The sequence below is a fragment of the Camarhynchus parvulus genome, chromosome 5 (assembly GCF_901933205.1).
Source record: "Camarhynchus parvulus chromosome 5, STF_HiC, whole genome shotgun sequence".
Taxonomy (NCBI): Eukaryota; Metazoa; Chordata; class Aves; order Passeriformes; family Thraupidae; genus Camarhynchus; species Camarhynchus parvulus.
The window spans coordinates 34,966,260-34,984,110 of NC_044575.1; the positions used below are offsets into that span (position 1 = coordinate 34,966,260).

The following is a 17,851-nucleotide window of genomic DNA, read 5'->3' on the forward strand; positions in this document are numbered from 1 at the left end:
TAAGAATCCTACTCTGAATTTCACAGCATTACCATCCCCACATCTAGATCCTGAAAAAAAATCCACTTACCTTACTTCATGAGGTATTTCTAAAACAATGTTTTAATTTGAAATGGAAGTTAAATCTATTCTCCAAAAAAGCACAAAACCAAACATATGGAAATAATTTGTTAAAGTAATATGACCAGTTTTTATTTGACCAATATTAGAATTTTTAAATATCAGCAGTTTTTTAAAATGGCTATATTCTATTTATTCTGAAAATTTCCAAATGAGTTTGAATTGAAAGCTGAAGGGAAATAAATTTTTAACATCACTTACTCACAGAAACGCACATGAGGATGAACTAGTGATCACTCTCAGGCCTTTTAGCAAAAAGTTAATACAACAGCTACTGGCTAGATGGGCATGGATTTCCCTGCAACTCCCCTTGCATTTCCTCATTTTATCATAAGTTTGTACTATACAGAAAACTGAGATAGAAAATGTTTTGAGTTTAAGATTTCAAGAGCATTGAAAAGTTTTCACACTCTTAGCAAAGCTTATTTAAAATTCACTGTCAATATGCCAAGCCCTTTGATCTCAAAATTTCAATACATTACCTGGAGTAAAATCTTCTTTGCTCTCTTTCACTAGTGCAACAGCATATTCTGATACTTCAGCAGCTTCTCTTTGCACAAGCTGACGTAAGCAAGCTACCACTGCACGTCTCAGCAATAAGTATGAGCTACAGAGATTCATCTGAAACATGCAAGAAGATACAGTAAGATGGCTAACAAACCTCTGTGGCAATACCTCAGTAAGACTGGTATTTTCTGAACACTTGCAGCTATAGCAAATCTGTTAAGTCAGTAAATATGCAATTGATGCTCTTTTTGCTCAGCCTTTTTTTAAACCCCCAAATGAAAAGTTTTGCAAGTCCTGTAATCAATTTTATAAAGCATATGAGTACTCCTAGCATTTCTCTCCAAAGGGAACTTACAATATTGGTTTGATGCTGAATCCACCTCTCAACCAATATTGTACAAAAACTGCCAATAACTTCAATGCCAGGTGAATCATGGTAACTAACTCTTTGACTACTGGGTATATGCATACAGTGGGCTTGAAAATTCAGAACTAGTCATCATCAGATGTAACTAGACATGTCAGTGAAACCAAGGGTGGGAGAGTCAATCAGGCCTTAGTAAAACAGAACTCCATGCATGAAAGGAAGTTTAGAAGGGCAAAGAGAACACTGCCGCAGTTTCATTGGAAAAAAAATTATACACTCAGTTTACATTAAATTATGTTTTAGAGAAGCGGAGAGAAAAGGTGAGAATTACTGGTGAATGTATGACACTGAGACAGGTCAGCTCTCCTGAGCAGTCTCTAGCAAAAAAGTTCATAGCATCATATTTTAACACCAACAGGCCAGTGTGTGGGATATTTTACTGGAAAATACATGATAATGGATTCACTATTACTGGAACGAGGAGAAACACTTAATAAAACCCCAAGACATAGTGTCAAGGGGTTTTTGTTAGAGTGGAGGTTTCTGATTTTTATTTGCTTCTTTCAATTTTAAGACAATCCTGAAGGGAATCCTAAACACATGATAAACTAGCTGTGTGGTCAGGAAAGATGGCTACACCAATATTTATGCACCTTCTTCTAAATTAAGCTTAGGTTATCATAAAAGAAATTGTTCTCTACAACTAAGAAATTGTGCCCCGTTAGCTGTTACCATCCTTAAAATAGATAGACTGAGTGTCTGCTGCAGGAAAACCTTGCATTAGGCTGTGCTGCTCATTTGTCAGCAACAAACCAATATATATTAGTCAAAATTACTAATATATATTAGTTAACATATGCTTACACAAAGCAACTTAAGGACAAAAAGAATAAGCAATACAGAATTTTAGCTTTGTTAGATTAACAAAACGAAGCTTCATCTTCAGAACTTCTGTGCATGCATATGAATCTACAATACTCAGAATTACATAATTATACACAAAAAGATACACTCTGCATAATTCTTCTACAAGGAAAGGAACCTGACTCAGTAGGTATGTCTGCAAGGTACTTTAATTGCAACTTCAGAAACAAGTGAGACTTAATGCAACATTTATGCAAGCAAGCTACACATTCTACTTCGAGTTGGACATGCATAAATTCCGTGCTCATTTTATCAGGGAAAAAAGAGAGGGCCCAACTGAGGCGACCAAAATAACGCAAGATGCACATTTTTCATCTCTGTCATTCTCCCACATTCTAAGCAGGAGACAGGACTAAATGACAGACACAAAATGCAAGCATCACATTAAAACTTAAATGTAAAAACAGTTCAATTTCTGTACTTAACACATTAAAAACAAAAGCATCCCTTACTAAGCACATAAATGAAATGTATTCCTGCCATCTGCAGTTAGGAAGGCTCTGATTAGGATGACAATAAAATATCACTTGACATGCTAAAAGAAATTACATTAAAATGGTTAAAAAGAAAGATAAAAGATGAAATAAAAACACCACTGCAAACTGCAAAGGTTTAGGATTAACAAGGCACAGGGACCTACCAACACAGAATTATCCAACAAGATTTCCTGCACAAAAACAAATGACAACCAGTCATGACAAAACCAAAGATATCACAGTGATATCAACCACACATGGAGACTGTAACATGTAAGCTCAGCATATAATAAAATTCAGAATCTTGCCTCAAACATACCAAAAGCCTAATTTCCTTTGTTAATTTCTCTTATTTTTCATGTTGAACACACTTAAATTCCAACCCAACTGCCACTAAAATTAGTACTTAAACAATACCAAGACAACAGCACAGCATAGTTATTAACATTGTACAGTTATTGTGTTTCAATATTGATCTTATTGTTAATATTTTAGAGCTGAAAACTGGCATTCACTGTGTTGAGGAATACTACACTGTAAGCTCACACAGATAAGCTCTTTAGAAGTCTGTGCTCACCTAAGTTAGTTTTAGAGCTAATTTTAGACATGATTAAAAGCATATTCTGCTATATTCTATATTCTGAACGGAATACCTCTGTAAATCTCTATTCTGCTGGAGCCAAGAATTCAAATAGCAGGACAAGTGTGCATTATTGTTAAAAGCCACGTGAAAGATCCAATTGACAAACAGGGAACACTCTCAGAAGCTGAAGAAGGGAAGCTAGATAATGACAAGTACATGTACACAATATAAAACAAAATAAAACAAGAACCCCACAAAATATGAACCAGTGAAGCAGTGTGCTCATTGCCTAAGTCATGTTTTACTAGTGCTAGCACAGTTACAACCTGAACTGTTCAAATACACTGCAGACCTGAGCCATCTCATGCTGTAGGGGCTTGACAGGTGGAGGAGGCAGCTTGCAGCTGCCTGCACAAGAAATCGTGTTAGCATGCCTAATGATGGAAAAAAGAAATTAAGAGGGAGCAGAGGGAGGACAAGGAGGGTTATGAGAGAGTGGAGGGAGGTAAAAGACAAGGTGAAGAGGAAGTGAGGGGGGATGGCAGGAGAATGAGGACTATAAAAAGGCAAGTTCAAAAGCAAAGACATTTAACAGAATCCTTGGGCAAAGAGGGTGGAGAGGGGTGTTGGTTCAAATGCTGCTAAAAAAAGTAAAAAAAAAAATTTTTGCATATTAGTTTTGGAGATTTTAGAAGTGAAATTTCATGTTTCTATGGATGGAGGGGGAAAAGATCACTCATGTGGCTGCAGATTCTTTGCCTCTCCTGTTTTTCTTCCCTAAATAAAGAATGCAATGGTGAATATCCACATGACCTAGGGCTAGCTTTTGCAGCTGCTTTCCCTTAAGACTTCAAAATGCATCACAAAGGAGGACCATCACACCTTGTTCTCCAAATTGCAGACATTTAAACTCATGAAGAATAACTAGCTGAGTGTCACCTTGCAAGTGAACAGCACAGTGAGGTGCAGATTTCAGATCCAATAACTTATTTTGCTTCCCTAATGAGATGGTGATTTAGTGGGTGGAAACTACATGAATGGATGCTGAGTTTTACAAATGCAGAATTCTTCTTGTGCAATTATCTTCTCACAGATCTGCAAAGCACACACTCAAAAAACCTTGTTCATGACACTCTTCAGAGACACACTGACATAGAGGGGAATGCACAAACTCAAGCCATGACCCCTGCTTCTTAACTGACTAATTTAGTTTTATCAAGCTCATAAACCGCTGTATGAAGTACCTTGAGACAACTTGTAAGAACAATAAAAATCAGTAATATTATGTAGACAAGATAACTTTGTCATTATATCCTCTATATTAGTAGAGAGATTGAAGCAGACTGTACATGGACTTACAAATGCTCCCAAAAACTACCCCATGCTCCAAGCAAGAGACTGACTGACATGGCTTGTTATGACTTTATTAATGTAAGAAAAACTATGTTATACCAAACAAACAGAAAATAATTGTTAGTGTATGTTAAAACAACACTTCAGATTAGTTCCAGCTCTTCTGCAACTAGCATATTCATGTATATCACAGTGTGGGGCAGAAAAACCTTCTTCAGTTTTTCCTAGCTCCCACAATCATGTTTCTAGTCAAACTAAATAAAGAAAATGTAAGGTATCTAAACCTATATGTTTAGAATAAACATGAAGATCTAAATCTATATGTTTAGCATTCATACACAAGTGCTACCCAATGGAAGATGTGAATAAGAACTCTGTAGAAATAGATGAGATTAAAACAAAATCCAACCACACTTCATCGTCTGTGGACTTTTATTTCTCTCTGATTGACAGCGAGACAAAACTGTATTAAAAAAAACAAAACAAAACAAAACAAAACAAACCCCCTCAAAAACCTCCAACCAACCCTCTCCGTCCCCCAGCTAGCCTCCCAAATCCACCAAGGCTAATAGCTACCAGAATTATTTTTTTTTAACAGAACTAAGTACTTCAGAAGAGCAACTATTCAAAGACAGAGATACTGAATGAAAACAAAACAAAAAAAACCAAAACCCACCCAACAAATAAACTCTCCCCCACTTGTCAAATAGGGCTGAAAAAGTTTTGTTTATTTCTTCCAAAGACATGATTTGACTTTAACTTATGTGTTAGAAATTTTTATACTGACTGCCAAGATGTCAGTACACTGAACCATTAATGCTACAGAAATTACAAAACACAGAAATCTACAATTTTTCAGCATCATGAAAAAAACAAAATGAAACAAAACTCACAGTAATTAGTACAAACAATTTTTAAAGTCAATCCTTCAAGCAAGGCATAAAAAGCAGCAGAGGGAAAAACTGGCCAACATAAACCAGCTGGTACAAATCCAGCAAAAAGTTGAAATGAATAGTATATCCTGCCAGACAACTGGCCTTAATAAGAACAGCAGAATGTATCTGCAAGCAGTTCAGAAGGCCAAGATTTCTACAGAATGTGCTCATCTTGTAAAGGAGAAGAAGAAACTGAGGAAAAAAAATGAAGATACATAGAATACTTGCCTGTAGGAGAACATGAAACACCTCATGCCTACCCACGCCTACACAATGATCAGTTTCTCTGCTTAAAGAAACAGCTGCATTTTTTAAGTGTTTGTGAAAAATGTGGACAAACTTTAAAATACATGGATATAAACTAGTAAATATATACTCACACAGAGGCAGCTTACAAGGTTAGACAAGTTGACATGTCGAGGAGCAAACATGTGAAGCTGCTGAAGGCAAGAGATGGCTTGAGCTTGAACAAGGCAGTCAGGATTATCTTGCATCACTGCACAGCCCAAAAGGCAAGAAGTTCTTAAGGCTGACACTGCTGTACTGCTGCCTATATTGAGAATAAAGGTTAGTTTTTGTTTGTTTTTAAAATGTATATTTCCCTTTAATAAACATGACAACCTGTCTTTTTCCCAAGCCAGCCATAATGTTCATCCTTCTAAACGATGATCTTTGTATCTGTGCCATACTTCGATACCCATGAGTAGGGATCACATCGCTTTCTGGTTATTTAGATGCAAATTTTAAATGTCTTCATCATAACTAAGACATAGAAGGACTCCTAACTCTTGAAATACAAACAAACACCTGCTCTCATGCTAGAATTAAAAGATGTAAGAATGTAAGAAATATAAAATGTAAAATTCATGTAAGAAATTTCAGCCCAAGGCAAGGCTCGGAGAGCCAGTTCAAACAAAGGAAATTATGTCAAGAGACATTATTTTTGGAAAACTAGCAGTCATATCATCTTGATTACATAAAGTCATGGCCTATGAAATACTGTCTTACAACTATGCAAAGAAACTTAGATCTGCTTATTTCTTACATTTGCAACCACACACATTCAATGTTTAGCAGTTTGGCTGGTAGAGCAAAGGAAGCTGACACATTTGTGTGCTGTATACCTTGCAGCTCAGGGCCCAGAGTGGTAATGAGTGCATTCAAACAGCGCCCAAGGCTTTGATGGACTTCAGCGTAAGCCGGAGGCACACTCAGCAACAACATGAGAACAAGAGATAAGGTAGGTTCCACATGCACATGATACAGGGGCCCAGCCAGATCTACTATTAGTGACAGAGAGTGCAGTGCCCATGCCTGCAAAATAAGAGAAGCAGTAAAGCAATCTCTATATGATAGATATACATAAAACCTTTTAGAATTCACTAGTCAAAAGTGAAATTCAGTGATGAAATGCAATAGAAGTTGCACTTTTAGGTTCCAAATGAACAAATAAAGAGGTTATACAAAGAAATTTTATCAATCTGATGTTGAGGAAGCCATTTTGAATATTTTACAAGGAACTGTATGCTGTGCAATGAAACAACCATTTTAAATTTGTCATTGTTAATAAAAATGAATGTAACAGTAAATTAGTTTAACAGTGATTATTATTCCTTTATTATATTCTATTATTTTAAAAAATTTTTACAGTCCTTTGTGCAAGAACAAAATTGTGAAAAAATACTAGAGTTTCTGAAATAATCTATTGTTGTAATTAGTTACTTTGCACCACTAGCCACACCTGTTTCATGTCAACAAACAGTTCCTCTTTGTGCAAAGATACTTCGGGAAAGCTTTAAAAATTCTTTAAGTGATATTTAGACAAATACATTAAACACACTCAATGTCTCTTAAAGCTATTCTGACAGATAACAGTTTTAGCCACAGAGAAATAACATTAATTAGTCTTTAAAATTTCTTGTCTTACTCAATGATGTACATCCACCAAGTTCTAAAATATTCAGGCTACAAATCCCTTTTATTTACTATATGACCCTTCAACAAAATATGCTGGGAGATTAACACCGTGAAAGAGACAAAAACTGACACAAACAAAAGAAGTCCCTTCATAAACAGAAAATCCTAGGTACTATGTAGTCCAAGTCAAGATACAGGTGAATGTGAAAAGAAACAATCCCTAAAACATCAGATGCAGTTTTTTAAGACTGAACCTAATCAGTCTCACAGATCATTGAATCTCCCACATCTCACCATAGTTCTTGCTTTGGAAGTTGTTGAAGGTGGATTTTGAGCAGGGCCAGTCTTCTACATTGCCTTTGCTGCTCCAGCTGTTACCTGCGAGGTATGCCTGTGAGATTGTCAAGTGTCTTATTCTTACAAGAAAAATAACCTTAAACTCCAGAATAAAATTCAGTTAATTTGTAACATAACATTTTAATGTAAGTGACAAGTACCTGTACATCAGGAGAAGTACTGTCCTGAGACAAAGTATAAAGGATTCCAACACATGCATTCAGGTGCTGAGTAGAACTTATTCCTCCTAGGTACCGATACAGACATCCCAGAGCCAAAGAATGACCTGTTCTTGATACCACATCCCTAGCAGATTTTAGCCTATTAATTGAAAGAAAGCTGTTAGTTTAATTACCAAGACTCTTACCATGTAATAAGCACATCTACAAATTAAATTTCTGGTATATAATCAGCAAAAAAATTTATTAGACACTATTATATTCACAAAATTCCAAGTTCATACACGGTCTCTTATCTGAAGAAAGCATCAAAAATATTTTAGATACACTTAAATGGTGTTGCCAGAACAGCAGCCAATTCAATTCATTTGAAAGTCTACATGCTTGCTTAGTCAGTCTCACACTAAGAAATACATGCAGAACTCAGGCAGTGTTTTCTCCTGTTAATTTCTTAAGTGACATCAAATTCATGAAGGAAACCAGCTTTTGAAAACTATCATAATAGGTGTCAGGTAGATTTCTCAAACATTTTTACCAACTCAAGCAGTATCTTTTCATGCTTATTGTGAACTTACTTGTCAAAACTGACTTGCGCTAACCCAGCAGTGAAGGCACTGTCAGAAACCACCTGTGCCAACCTGGCCAAACACTCTGCAGCAGCACATCTTAGAAGTGGATTATTGCTTTCCAGGGCACCCATTACCAACATCAGGGCAGATCTTCTAACTTCTTCTGAACCTAAACTTCCCTTGCAGTTAGCCAAGCGCTAAAAATAGACATTAAATATATTAAACAGCTAGACAGTAATCAGAGTGTGCTTTTCTGTCAGTCATGCAAAAAATACAAGACCTGCAGAAGGATTTTCTTCCCCTCTGTCTGAGGAATTAATCTCTTTCAAATTGCTGTTATGAGAGTTAGATGTCTAACACTACATAACTGTACATCACAGCACAACACTATAGTATCAACATTATGATTTTAGGAAATATTGGATAGATTGCAGTGCAACCAGATAAACCAACATATTAGCACAACATTTAGGAAATAATATTAAGAAGAAAACACAAAAAAAAATCTCAGTCCCAAACATTTGCCTAACAAGCCAAGAATGAAAACTGCACATGAACAAAGGAAAATACAGATAAAGCATACAAATAGATAATTATGAGATCACTTTGTTTTAACAATTGTTATGTTTTTATTTACCCAGTAAGAAATACAAAAGTCAGTGAAAAAGACAGAAATTATATAAACAGAATTTTTCCATATCTCTCTTATTTGAATGTCACTAGTATGGATGCTAGTACACTAGAATGTACTAGAACAGGTTTCCCTTAAACTAATAATAAAAAGGGGGGAAATTAAACAGTGATTCATTTGCACTCAAGAAAGCTATGACATCAGAAAATAATGAATTACCATGGAAAATAGGACTGATCACCTTGACTGTTAATCAAAACAAAAACTTCTGTGCACTATGCTGGTTTGGACTGGGGTAGAGTTAATTTTCTTCACAGTAGCAAGCATGGTGCTATGTTTTGGATTTGTGCTGAACACATGGTTGACAATACTGAGATGTTTTGTTATTACTGAGCAGTGCTTACACAGATCCAAGGCTTTTTCTGCTTCTTGTGCCATCCCACCAGTGAGCAGAATGGGGGTGCACAAGGAAGGAAGAAAGGAAACACAGCTGGGATAGCTGGCCACAATGGACCAGAGGGAGATTCCATACCATATGGCAGTAAAGAGACAGTTGTTTAGCATAAGTAAGTTTTAAGTGGAATGAGTTACGTGGAGGTAAAATACTCAGTGATTTAGGATACTGTTTGCCCAGCTTTACTGGCTCAGCATGAGTAGCTGGTTTAGATAAAGCCTTAGGCTGATAGCTCTGAACTTAGGTCTAGAGATGTTTTTGTCTGGAATGGAGTTAGTTTTCTGAGTAATCTTCCTAGCAGCTGGTACAATGCTGTGTTTTGTCTTTAGCACAAGAGCATTGATAACACACTGATGTTTTGACTGTTGCTAGGTAATGTTTATCCTAAATCTAGGGCTTTTTTAGTTTCCTGTGCTCTGCCAGAGAGCAGAGGCATCAGAAATGGAAATCAGAAGATCAGGACAGTAGAAGCTGCAATACCTCAAGAACTACCTACCAGCACAGACAGAGGGAAAGAACCCAAAACTGTATTAGAAGACTCCTTATCAAAAATCACCACTGGGCCCAGAGACACAAGCAAGGCATGTAGAGAGCATATGAAGGGTAGATGCATAAACCATAAGGGTATAATTGCCTAGGGATTTTTTTGTGGTGAGTACCAGAGGCACCCAGCTTGAGCTGACCTGCTGCAGTATAACTCTATTAAATAACTTAGTTTTATAGATTTGATGCCTGACACTCTGCTACAGGAAATCCAGAGTCAAGCTGGAAGAAGGAGAAAGAAGATCAGAGTGAGTGTGTTTGACAATGAAGAGACAAAGGGGACATCTGTCTGCTCTTGGGGCTGCCTGCTGCAAAGGGGCTCCTGTCCCAGCAGTTCAAGTCTCAGGTGGTCTGGGTGTGACTCTTCAAACAGTGTGACAATGCTCTGGCAGCAGCTCTTCCTTTAACATGGAATCATGCTCAGCATATAAAGCTGGGAGGAGGCAGGAAAATGTTTGGAGTGATGGTTTTTTGACTTCCCAAGTGACTGTTAGGCATGATAGAGCCGTGCTTTCCTGGAAACAGCTGAACACCTGCCTGCTGATGGGAAGTTGGAAGCGAATTCCTTGTTTAGATTTGCTTGTGTGCATGGCTTTTACTTTCCCTATTAAACTGTCTTTATCTCAACCCAGCAGTTTTCTCACTTTCACTCTCGCCATTCTTTCCCCAATCCCACTGAAGGGGGAGTGAGTGAGCGGTTGCATGGCTGGGTTTAAACCTCAGCAATTGATCTATTTGAACCAAGAGATGCTGTGGTTTAGTAACAGACAGAGAAAGAGAAAAAAAGGAGAGAGAGAGCAGATTTACCTTTAAGGAAGTAGAAAAGGCAGACACAATATGCAGTTGCACTATTTGTTGTCGAGATCCTTTTGTTTGCTTTATGGAATTCAACAACTGTTCTAACACCTGGAGCCTTAAACAAAAACAGAAAAGAAACCACATAACTGAAAATTAAGGAAATGAATCAAGCTGTTATATTTTATTTTAAAGCCCATAACAAAATCTATCTACAAAACCAAGAGGTGGAATAAATAATCTCTTGAGCATTTTCCTTCAACTGGCATCCCTGTCTACTACCAAAAAAAATTTGTGTATTCCATATTAGAATATGAACTTCCATATATGAACATGAACTTTTTACATTTGTGTCCTTAAATGTATTCACAGATAATCACATACCTAAGTAACATTGAACAGACATTATTAAAAGGAACTATGTATGGGAATAGTGCATTTTGACTTACAATTGAGAAAGGAGGAGGGAAAGGAAAAAGAAATTAAAATGTATTTATCTGCTGCATTAATTAATTCATGTCTTAAGAAACAAGCGAAGAAAACCAACCAGAAAGCTGGTGACAGACAGGGCAAAAAAAACAAAGACAAAAAAAATCCACAACAACAACAGTCAATGAAGACAGAATAAAGAAGTAAAGACAGGTCAGAAGAACAAATAAATAATTTGTCAATTTTATTGGCAGGTATTCTCATATACAAACACCTGCCTGGAACCTACACTAAACCCCAAACATTCAAAGTTGTGAAGACATCAAGACTCAGAACTCATAAAGATTAAACACTCATCCCACATAAGAAACTATAAAACCATCACCAGCTATAATGATCATGAGTTAACAATCAAGGTAATTATAGCAGGCTTTGAAAATATAAAGCCATTTCATTTTAAAATAATTCATCTGCTCTAAAGCCACATTCAAAAATATTACCACACAGAAGCACACAGAAGAAGCAACTACATGCAAAAATCTTAGGAAATTTATGCTTTAGCAATCAGTGTGCTTATAAATGTGAAACAAACCAAAATGCCATATATGCAGTGAGAAAATACAGACAAAAACCCAAGAGAAGTATTTGATCTCTTACTAGCATTCTTGTATCTTGACAGAATTGTGTTGAGACACGCACTCGTTTCTCCCCATCCACTTTTTATAAAGAATGTATTATGTATTAAGCACCACAAAAATTGTGTAACATCTCTCAAAATAGCTTCCATTTTGATCTGGCTGTCAAAAAACCCCATTATTTTTCTGGGTCCACAGATTTGCTATGACAATAACCTCTTGCTAGATGTGCCTTCCTGTTGTCAGTAACTTTAAAGAGAAAAGTCCAATAATTTGGTGGTCTGATGCTATTCAGATGGTTTACAGACTCCACTTATGCAATTCATTATTTTTTCAGAAATTCTGCATTCAATATCAAACACTATGACCATCTTACAGCATCTCCAAAATTCCCCAGCAGTTACAGTTACTACTTTACCTGTGAGACTCTGTTATGTGGGAAAACATAACTCCAAAAAGTCGACTTGCTGCACTGATAACAGATAATGCAGGAGGTAGTGGTTTAGGTACAGAATCCCCTTTTGCAAATTTCTCATAAATTGAGTAAGGGTCATACTCCAGGCTGCCACCAGTTATGTTGTTACCTAAAAGGAGCTGTAAGAAGGAACAGCATGTTTGCCATATTTTTGACCACTGACCTAAATAACTACAACTATACAAAAATACAATAATACCTTTATAATAGAACAAAAAGTACCTGCTCTTCAATAAATCGGTGGTCAGTCTCCTGCAGTAAGGGACCCAGTAAAAGGAGATCATTCTCATGACAAAGGGATGGAAGCAAGAATGCAGAGGCGTCAATCTGGCTATCTGTGACAGTCAAGTCAGTCACTAACTCTTTTAGAACAGCACTGAAGTCTCCTTTAAATTAAAGAAAAAATATTAAAAACCATTGGTTAGTTACTTGCTACAAGCAACTTTGGGAGCAATGCATTTATACTGAAATAGTAACATCCATGTAACATTTCTCTTTAGTCTTCAAATAGTTAATTATAAAAGACTCTGTTAGACGGGAAGCCACAGAGCAGTAGCTGAGAAAAGCAAGCTAAGCTCCCACAGCAATCTAGAAGCAGAAAAACAGAGACCTTTTTCTTTACAGAAGGCATAATGCCATACAACTGCTAAGTCAGTAAATTAGCTACATTTACAAATAAAGTAGAGGGGAAATGGCAGTTATGAATACAGCCATATTTTCTTCTATTTCCTGAAAATTAATGCTGCGGAATGTATTATGTAATCACAAAGGAATACTTGAACTTGGCAAGCAGAAGTAATTTAAAACGTCCATAGATTTGATAAATAAACAAAAGCTGATGAATGCAGTCCCCCATTTTAGGAGTTTGCATGCAAAAACCAAAGCAGGAGTTTACTGTAAGTTTATTGTAGGAGTGATAGGTTATGATAAATTTCCCTGTAGTTAAAAGGAAATTCCACATATTGTTGCACATAATATTTCTGACAAGGTTGTACATAATACAAAAACAACAACACTGGGCATTTTGAGTCAGACTATTTAGGTCATTAAAATAGTCTCTGTAGAGAGAGAACATTTCCAATGCTGAATCACACGTGATGAGAAATGATTGGTTTCTAACTGTGTTGAAAAACACTGCAGAACTGATCTTGAAGAGTGTACTTGGTCTTTATATAAATATTACTTAAGAATTTGCCTCCAGAGCATTAAGACTGAAAAGTCAAGTCCCCATTAATTGGGAATAATCACCACTAAGAAGTGGGGAGTGGGGAGAGATGGGCACTTAACACTACATATCCAATTCCTTTCATTCAATTTGGATGTTAGCTGATCACACAATTACATGTTTGCACTCAAGTTGATTATAAATTTTCAAGACATAGAAGTTTCAAAAAGTGCCACAACCCAGTTTTCATCACCTCATGAGCACAAGCAGAGTTATTAGCATACTCAGAGTTGATAGCTGCAACCAGCTACTTATCCCTCCCTTGAAACAGAGCCTATTCTGAGAAGCTGACTTTCTCTCCCTTACCTGTCAAACTCCTGGCCCTATCAGCCTGTCTCCCCAGCAGGCATCTGGTGCTCTGCCTGCCTCCTGGATAATTAAGCAAGTACGTAATTTTTCCAGAAAACATTACTCAAATCTAAATGCCAAATGTTTGCACTATCAAATATAGTGCAATGTGTGAAAGGAATAGAAATTAGCCTTTAAAAAACTACTATAGTTAACAACTAGAAACTGCTCTTTTGTTATTACTCATCATCATGACAAAAATTTTTTTTAAAAATCCACTTCCTATGAATAATACCAGCCTTTAAAATAAAATTTCATGGAGATACCCAGCATTTTTTAACCAAACAAAGGTTTATTTTAGTCCCGGACAGTTGGCAATCCTCAACACTTTAAACAATATTATCCCAATGTAAAGCAGTTCAAAATTTTAAGCCAGAATGCTGTTTCAGCATTCTAGCAATTCATCTCATCCTATTAAGAAAGAGAAAGGGAATGCCTGTATTCAATTTTATGGTTTAAACCACGGAACATAACAAGCACAAAAAGCTGAAGTATTAAAAGAACCCTAATGAGTTGTCTGACAAAACATATTAATTTCAGACAACAGAAAACATCAAGAAATCTAATAGAATTCAAGCCACTGAAATTATTTTTATGAAATTTTCAATTTGGACAGTATAAAATTTTTTGTATTAACTCACAAGAAATAAATGTTTAGCCTTGAAAACATGAGCACATTATAATCCAAAACCAATGACACATGAAAATTATCACAAATATGATTTGTCATTTTAGAACCGGCTCTCCTCAGCTTAACAAGTTCATACTTTGGATTAGATAAATTACAAGTCTTATCCATTCATACACAATGAAAGACAGCAACTAAAACACATTAAACGTATTCCACTGATGTTCAAGTTTATCTACTATGTTCTTCTCATATCTGCAACTGCTGAAATAACGCAAAGAATAAATTATGATTCATGCACACTCATGGGCATGTGAATAGTCTGTTTTCAACTGTTTATTTTCCTCCCCATTTTGTTTTGTCCCTCTTCCACTAAAGAAAACAAGTTTTGCACATTATTTACAAATACTAAAATTTCAACTCCTGGTAAATGTTTCATCATCAATTTTCTCAAAAAGAAACAACTTACAGATTTCTATCATCTGGCTAACTACCTGGAATGAAGAAAACAAATACAAAAGAAATAAAACCATGAACGTGTGAAAGCTTCTCAATCAGTGTGTCACTCTGAGCCATGTGAAAAGAGCCCTGCTGTGAAACACAAGAGTACTCCTAATATTGTTCCTATTTATAATGACTAAATGTAGACATTGAAAAAAACATCATGAGTTCCACAGTGACACTGTTTCTCCACACAATTTATTTTAAAAATTACCAGTATTTGTGAACACATACAGTTTCTGCATGAAGCTATCATACTGGAATAAAATGGAATGAATGGTATTTGTTTCAAGTTTTACCTTAGAAACTTTTCATTGCATTTTTAAATGATGCATACCTGTATGTTAAGATATATAAAAATAAGTTCTGGCAATGTATGCGTTTCCATTCCTTCCCTACTCTCACACTGCTGTATTACACATGCGTGGATACCTCTGAGACTACACCTATCTAATTACTGGTTTGATTCTAAGGCTATTTTCAAAGATTTCAGCAGGGTGCCTACTTATTTATAACAAACTTTTCAAGCTATTTCTTTATTTTTTTGTACTAGAATGCAGCATCCTCAGCTAGGCTGCTCTCTCACAAGAGGTACATTTTGCAGGTCACACTGCTGCTCTCTCACAAGAGGTACATTTTGCAGGTCACACTATAAAACACTGTGTATTTTCTATGAAGTTAGAACATACACAAAAATCCCAAACACACCAAGAAACTGCCAAACCCAGCCATACCCAAATATTTGTATTCTGTAACATGTCACTCCTGTACTACAAGAACAAAAGGAATAATTTGCTCTCAGTGGTGGAGATGTAATTTTCATTCACAAGTGAGTATTATACACTATGCTTCATTATATACATACTTCTAACAGCTTTAAGGTACAGGTCAGGGATTTGTCCCAATTCCCCTAACAATTACCACTAGATGGAGCAGATTATTTGAGTAAGGATTCATTCCAAAATACAGACGACACAGCTAATTTAGAGCATGGTTGCACCATATCGTCTCTATCCTGAAGAATACCCTCTGCTTCTCTTTCCAGCTGACAAAAACACGATGGCTCCTTACTGCAATCCATAAACTACTGTACAACAAATGATTTAAAGACAAAGATATTAAATATTTTAGCTGCAAGTTAGACTCATCCACCTACAGCGCAGAGTTTATCGATCAGACACCTAGATTCTTTTTGTTATGTTCTCCCATAAAAAGTCCATCCCCAGATTTTGTTGAAATTGTTCTTTAAATACAGACCCTTTATCCACAGTTTGCACAGGATCAGATTAATATATCTCTAATACATACTTCGTTAAATCAATTAATTTGAATTCTTTCAATGGTCTACATCCAATTAGTTTAAGCTAAAGTTACATCTTTGGGAATTACGATTTAATGGAAAAAAAATGGGCATCATTGAAACATTGTCTAACTTCAAGTATCAACCGAAAATAGAGCAAAAGTGTCTATTTGTAACAGAGGTCTGTTTTGATATAGAAGGGAAAAAAGATCATGAAGGCTAGCTTTTCAAAACCACAGTGACTTTGCTACAATTCATCAAACCTAAAATAGAGGGAATAAAGTTTGTTTTTTAGAAAAGGCAGAACTGATTTTTGCTGGCCGAATATGTGTTGGACAAAAACTTTAAAATGAGCCCATAGTATTAATGGATTTCTCCTTGCATGGAAATACATACCTTCGTAGGCCTTTGGGGGCAATACTGCTAGTAACTCATACAGTTTCTGTCTGTAAACCGTTGATGGTGTTTTTAAGGAATTTCCATACGATTTGTATATTGAAGAAAGCCTTAAAATATAAAAAGCATGTCATAGATAGGAGGAACTCCAAGTTTTATGTAACACCCCAGTTTCAACAGTACCACACTACTGAATGCTTTTAAAATCTATACATATTAGAAGTTCATTTTGATTTGCACAAATAACAGTAAAAGGAAACCAATTTATTTCACATGCTCTGACAGATGTCTGTTGTCCATTTCCAAGCGTTATTTTCATTTTATACTAGAGAAATAAAAAAGCTTTCTATTTATTTCTATTTATTTCTATTTATTTATATTTATGACAACAAACTTTTGTGGATATATTTCTCTAAGTTAGAGCTTAGAACCCAATGCATTAAATTGTTCTATATTCAAAAGGCAAAAGTTTAACAAAACCCTTTCCAGCTTAGATCAGAAATTAAATACAAAAAAAATCCACGTCCAAAAGATATTTTTCAAAGCATATTCTTGAACTTAGTTTCTTATTTAATAAAAAATAACGGTATATGAATGCAATGTGTATAATTTAAAAAGCAGTATATAGAAATGAACTTAAAAACCCCTTGCAATAAAGTCTTCCTTGAGATTTTTCACAACACTGGAATCTGCAAACACAGAAACACTGATTTTTGTCCCTTGAAAAGAAAGTTCTTTAGAAAGTGCACTAAACAAATACAAGCTTTTCAAGTAACAGTTTTATACACACACTTACTGTGTCAATAAATCAACAGCACTTGGGAGAGGAGGAAGAAGTCTCTGAACAACTTCGTCCGTAAGAAGACCAGCACAGTGGGAAACAAAGCTTTTAATAGCTAGAAAAGGAATTAGATTTCAATTTAATTAGTGTGAGGTAAGTTGAAGAAAAAAAAATTACGTTAGCAAAGTAATTACATTACTACATCACTAATAATGAATAAAAGTAGAAATGAAAAAAGTCAGATGCACTGTTTCAGTATCTCTGCTTGGACATTCATATCCTGACTTTTAATTGCATACATAAACGCAATTATCTTTTTCATTTTGTTATGAACTAAGTGATAGTATGTAACTCAACTTCATGGTAATTCCATAATAATAATAATAAAAAGAAAATAGGAGGATGATCAAGTGACCTACTGCTTACTTTACTCGTTTTCCATTA

General features: G+C 35.7%; 1 protein-coding gene across 8 annotated transcripts in view; it reads right to left on the reverse strand.

The window, feature by feature from the left end:
- HEATR5A (HEAT repeat containing 5A) overlaps positions 1-17,851 on the reverse strand; it is a 70,121-nt gene that overhangs the window by 19,110 nt on the left and 33,160 nt on the right. For 6 of the 8 annotated variants that reach the window (XM_030948853.1, XM_030948854.1, XM_030948855.1 and 3 more), the window contains 11 exons: positions 17,423-17,522; positions 16,627-16,736; positions 12,451-12,614; positions 12,172-12,347; positions 10,702-10,807; positions 8,273-8,463; positions 7,680-7,839; positions 6,390-6,579; positions 5,646-5,815; positions 2,559-2,585; positions 603-741 (listed from right to left, as the gene is read on the reverse strand). In XM_030948853.1, coding sequence (XP_030804713.1) covers positions 603-741; positions 2,559-2,585; positions 5,646-5,815; positions 6,390-6,579; positions 7,680-7,839; positions 8,273-8,463; positions 10,702-10,807; positions 12,172-12,347; positions 12,451-12,614; positions 16,627-16,736; positions 17,423-17,522 — 1,533 coding nt within the window. The remainder of the gene's footprint in view (positions 1-602; positions 742-2,558; positions 2,586-5,645; positions 5,816-6,389; positions 6,580-7,679; positions 7,840-8,272; positions 8,464-10,701; positions 10,808-12,171; positions 12,348-12,450; positions 12,615-16,626; positions 16,737-17,422; positions 17,523-17,851) is intronic. The other 2 variants (XM_030948857.1, XM_030948856.1) reach the window with 1 other exon arrangement.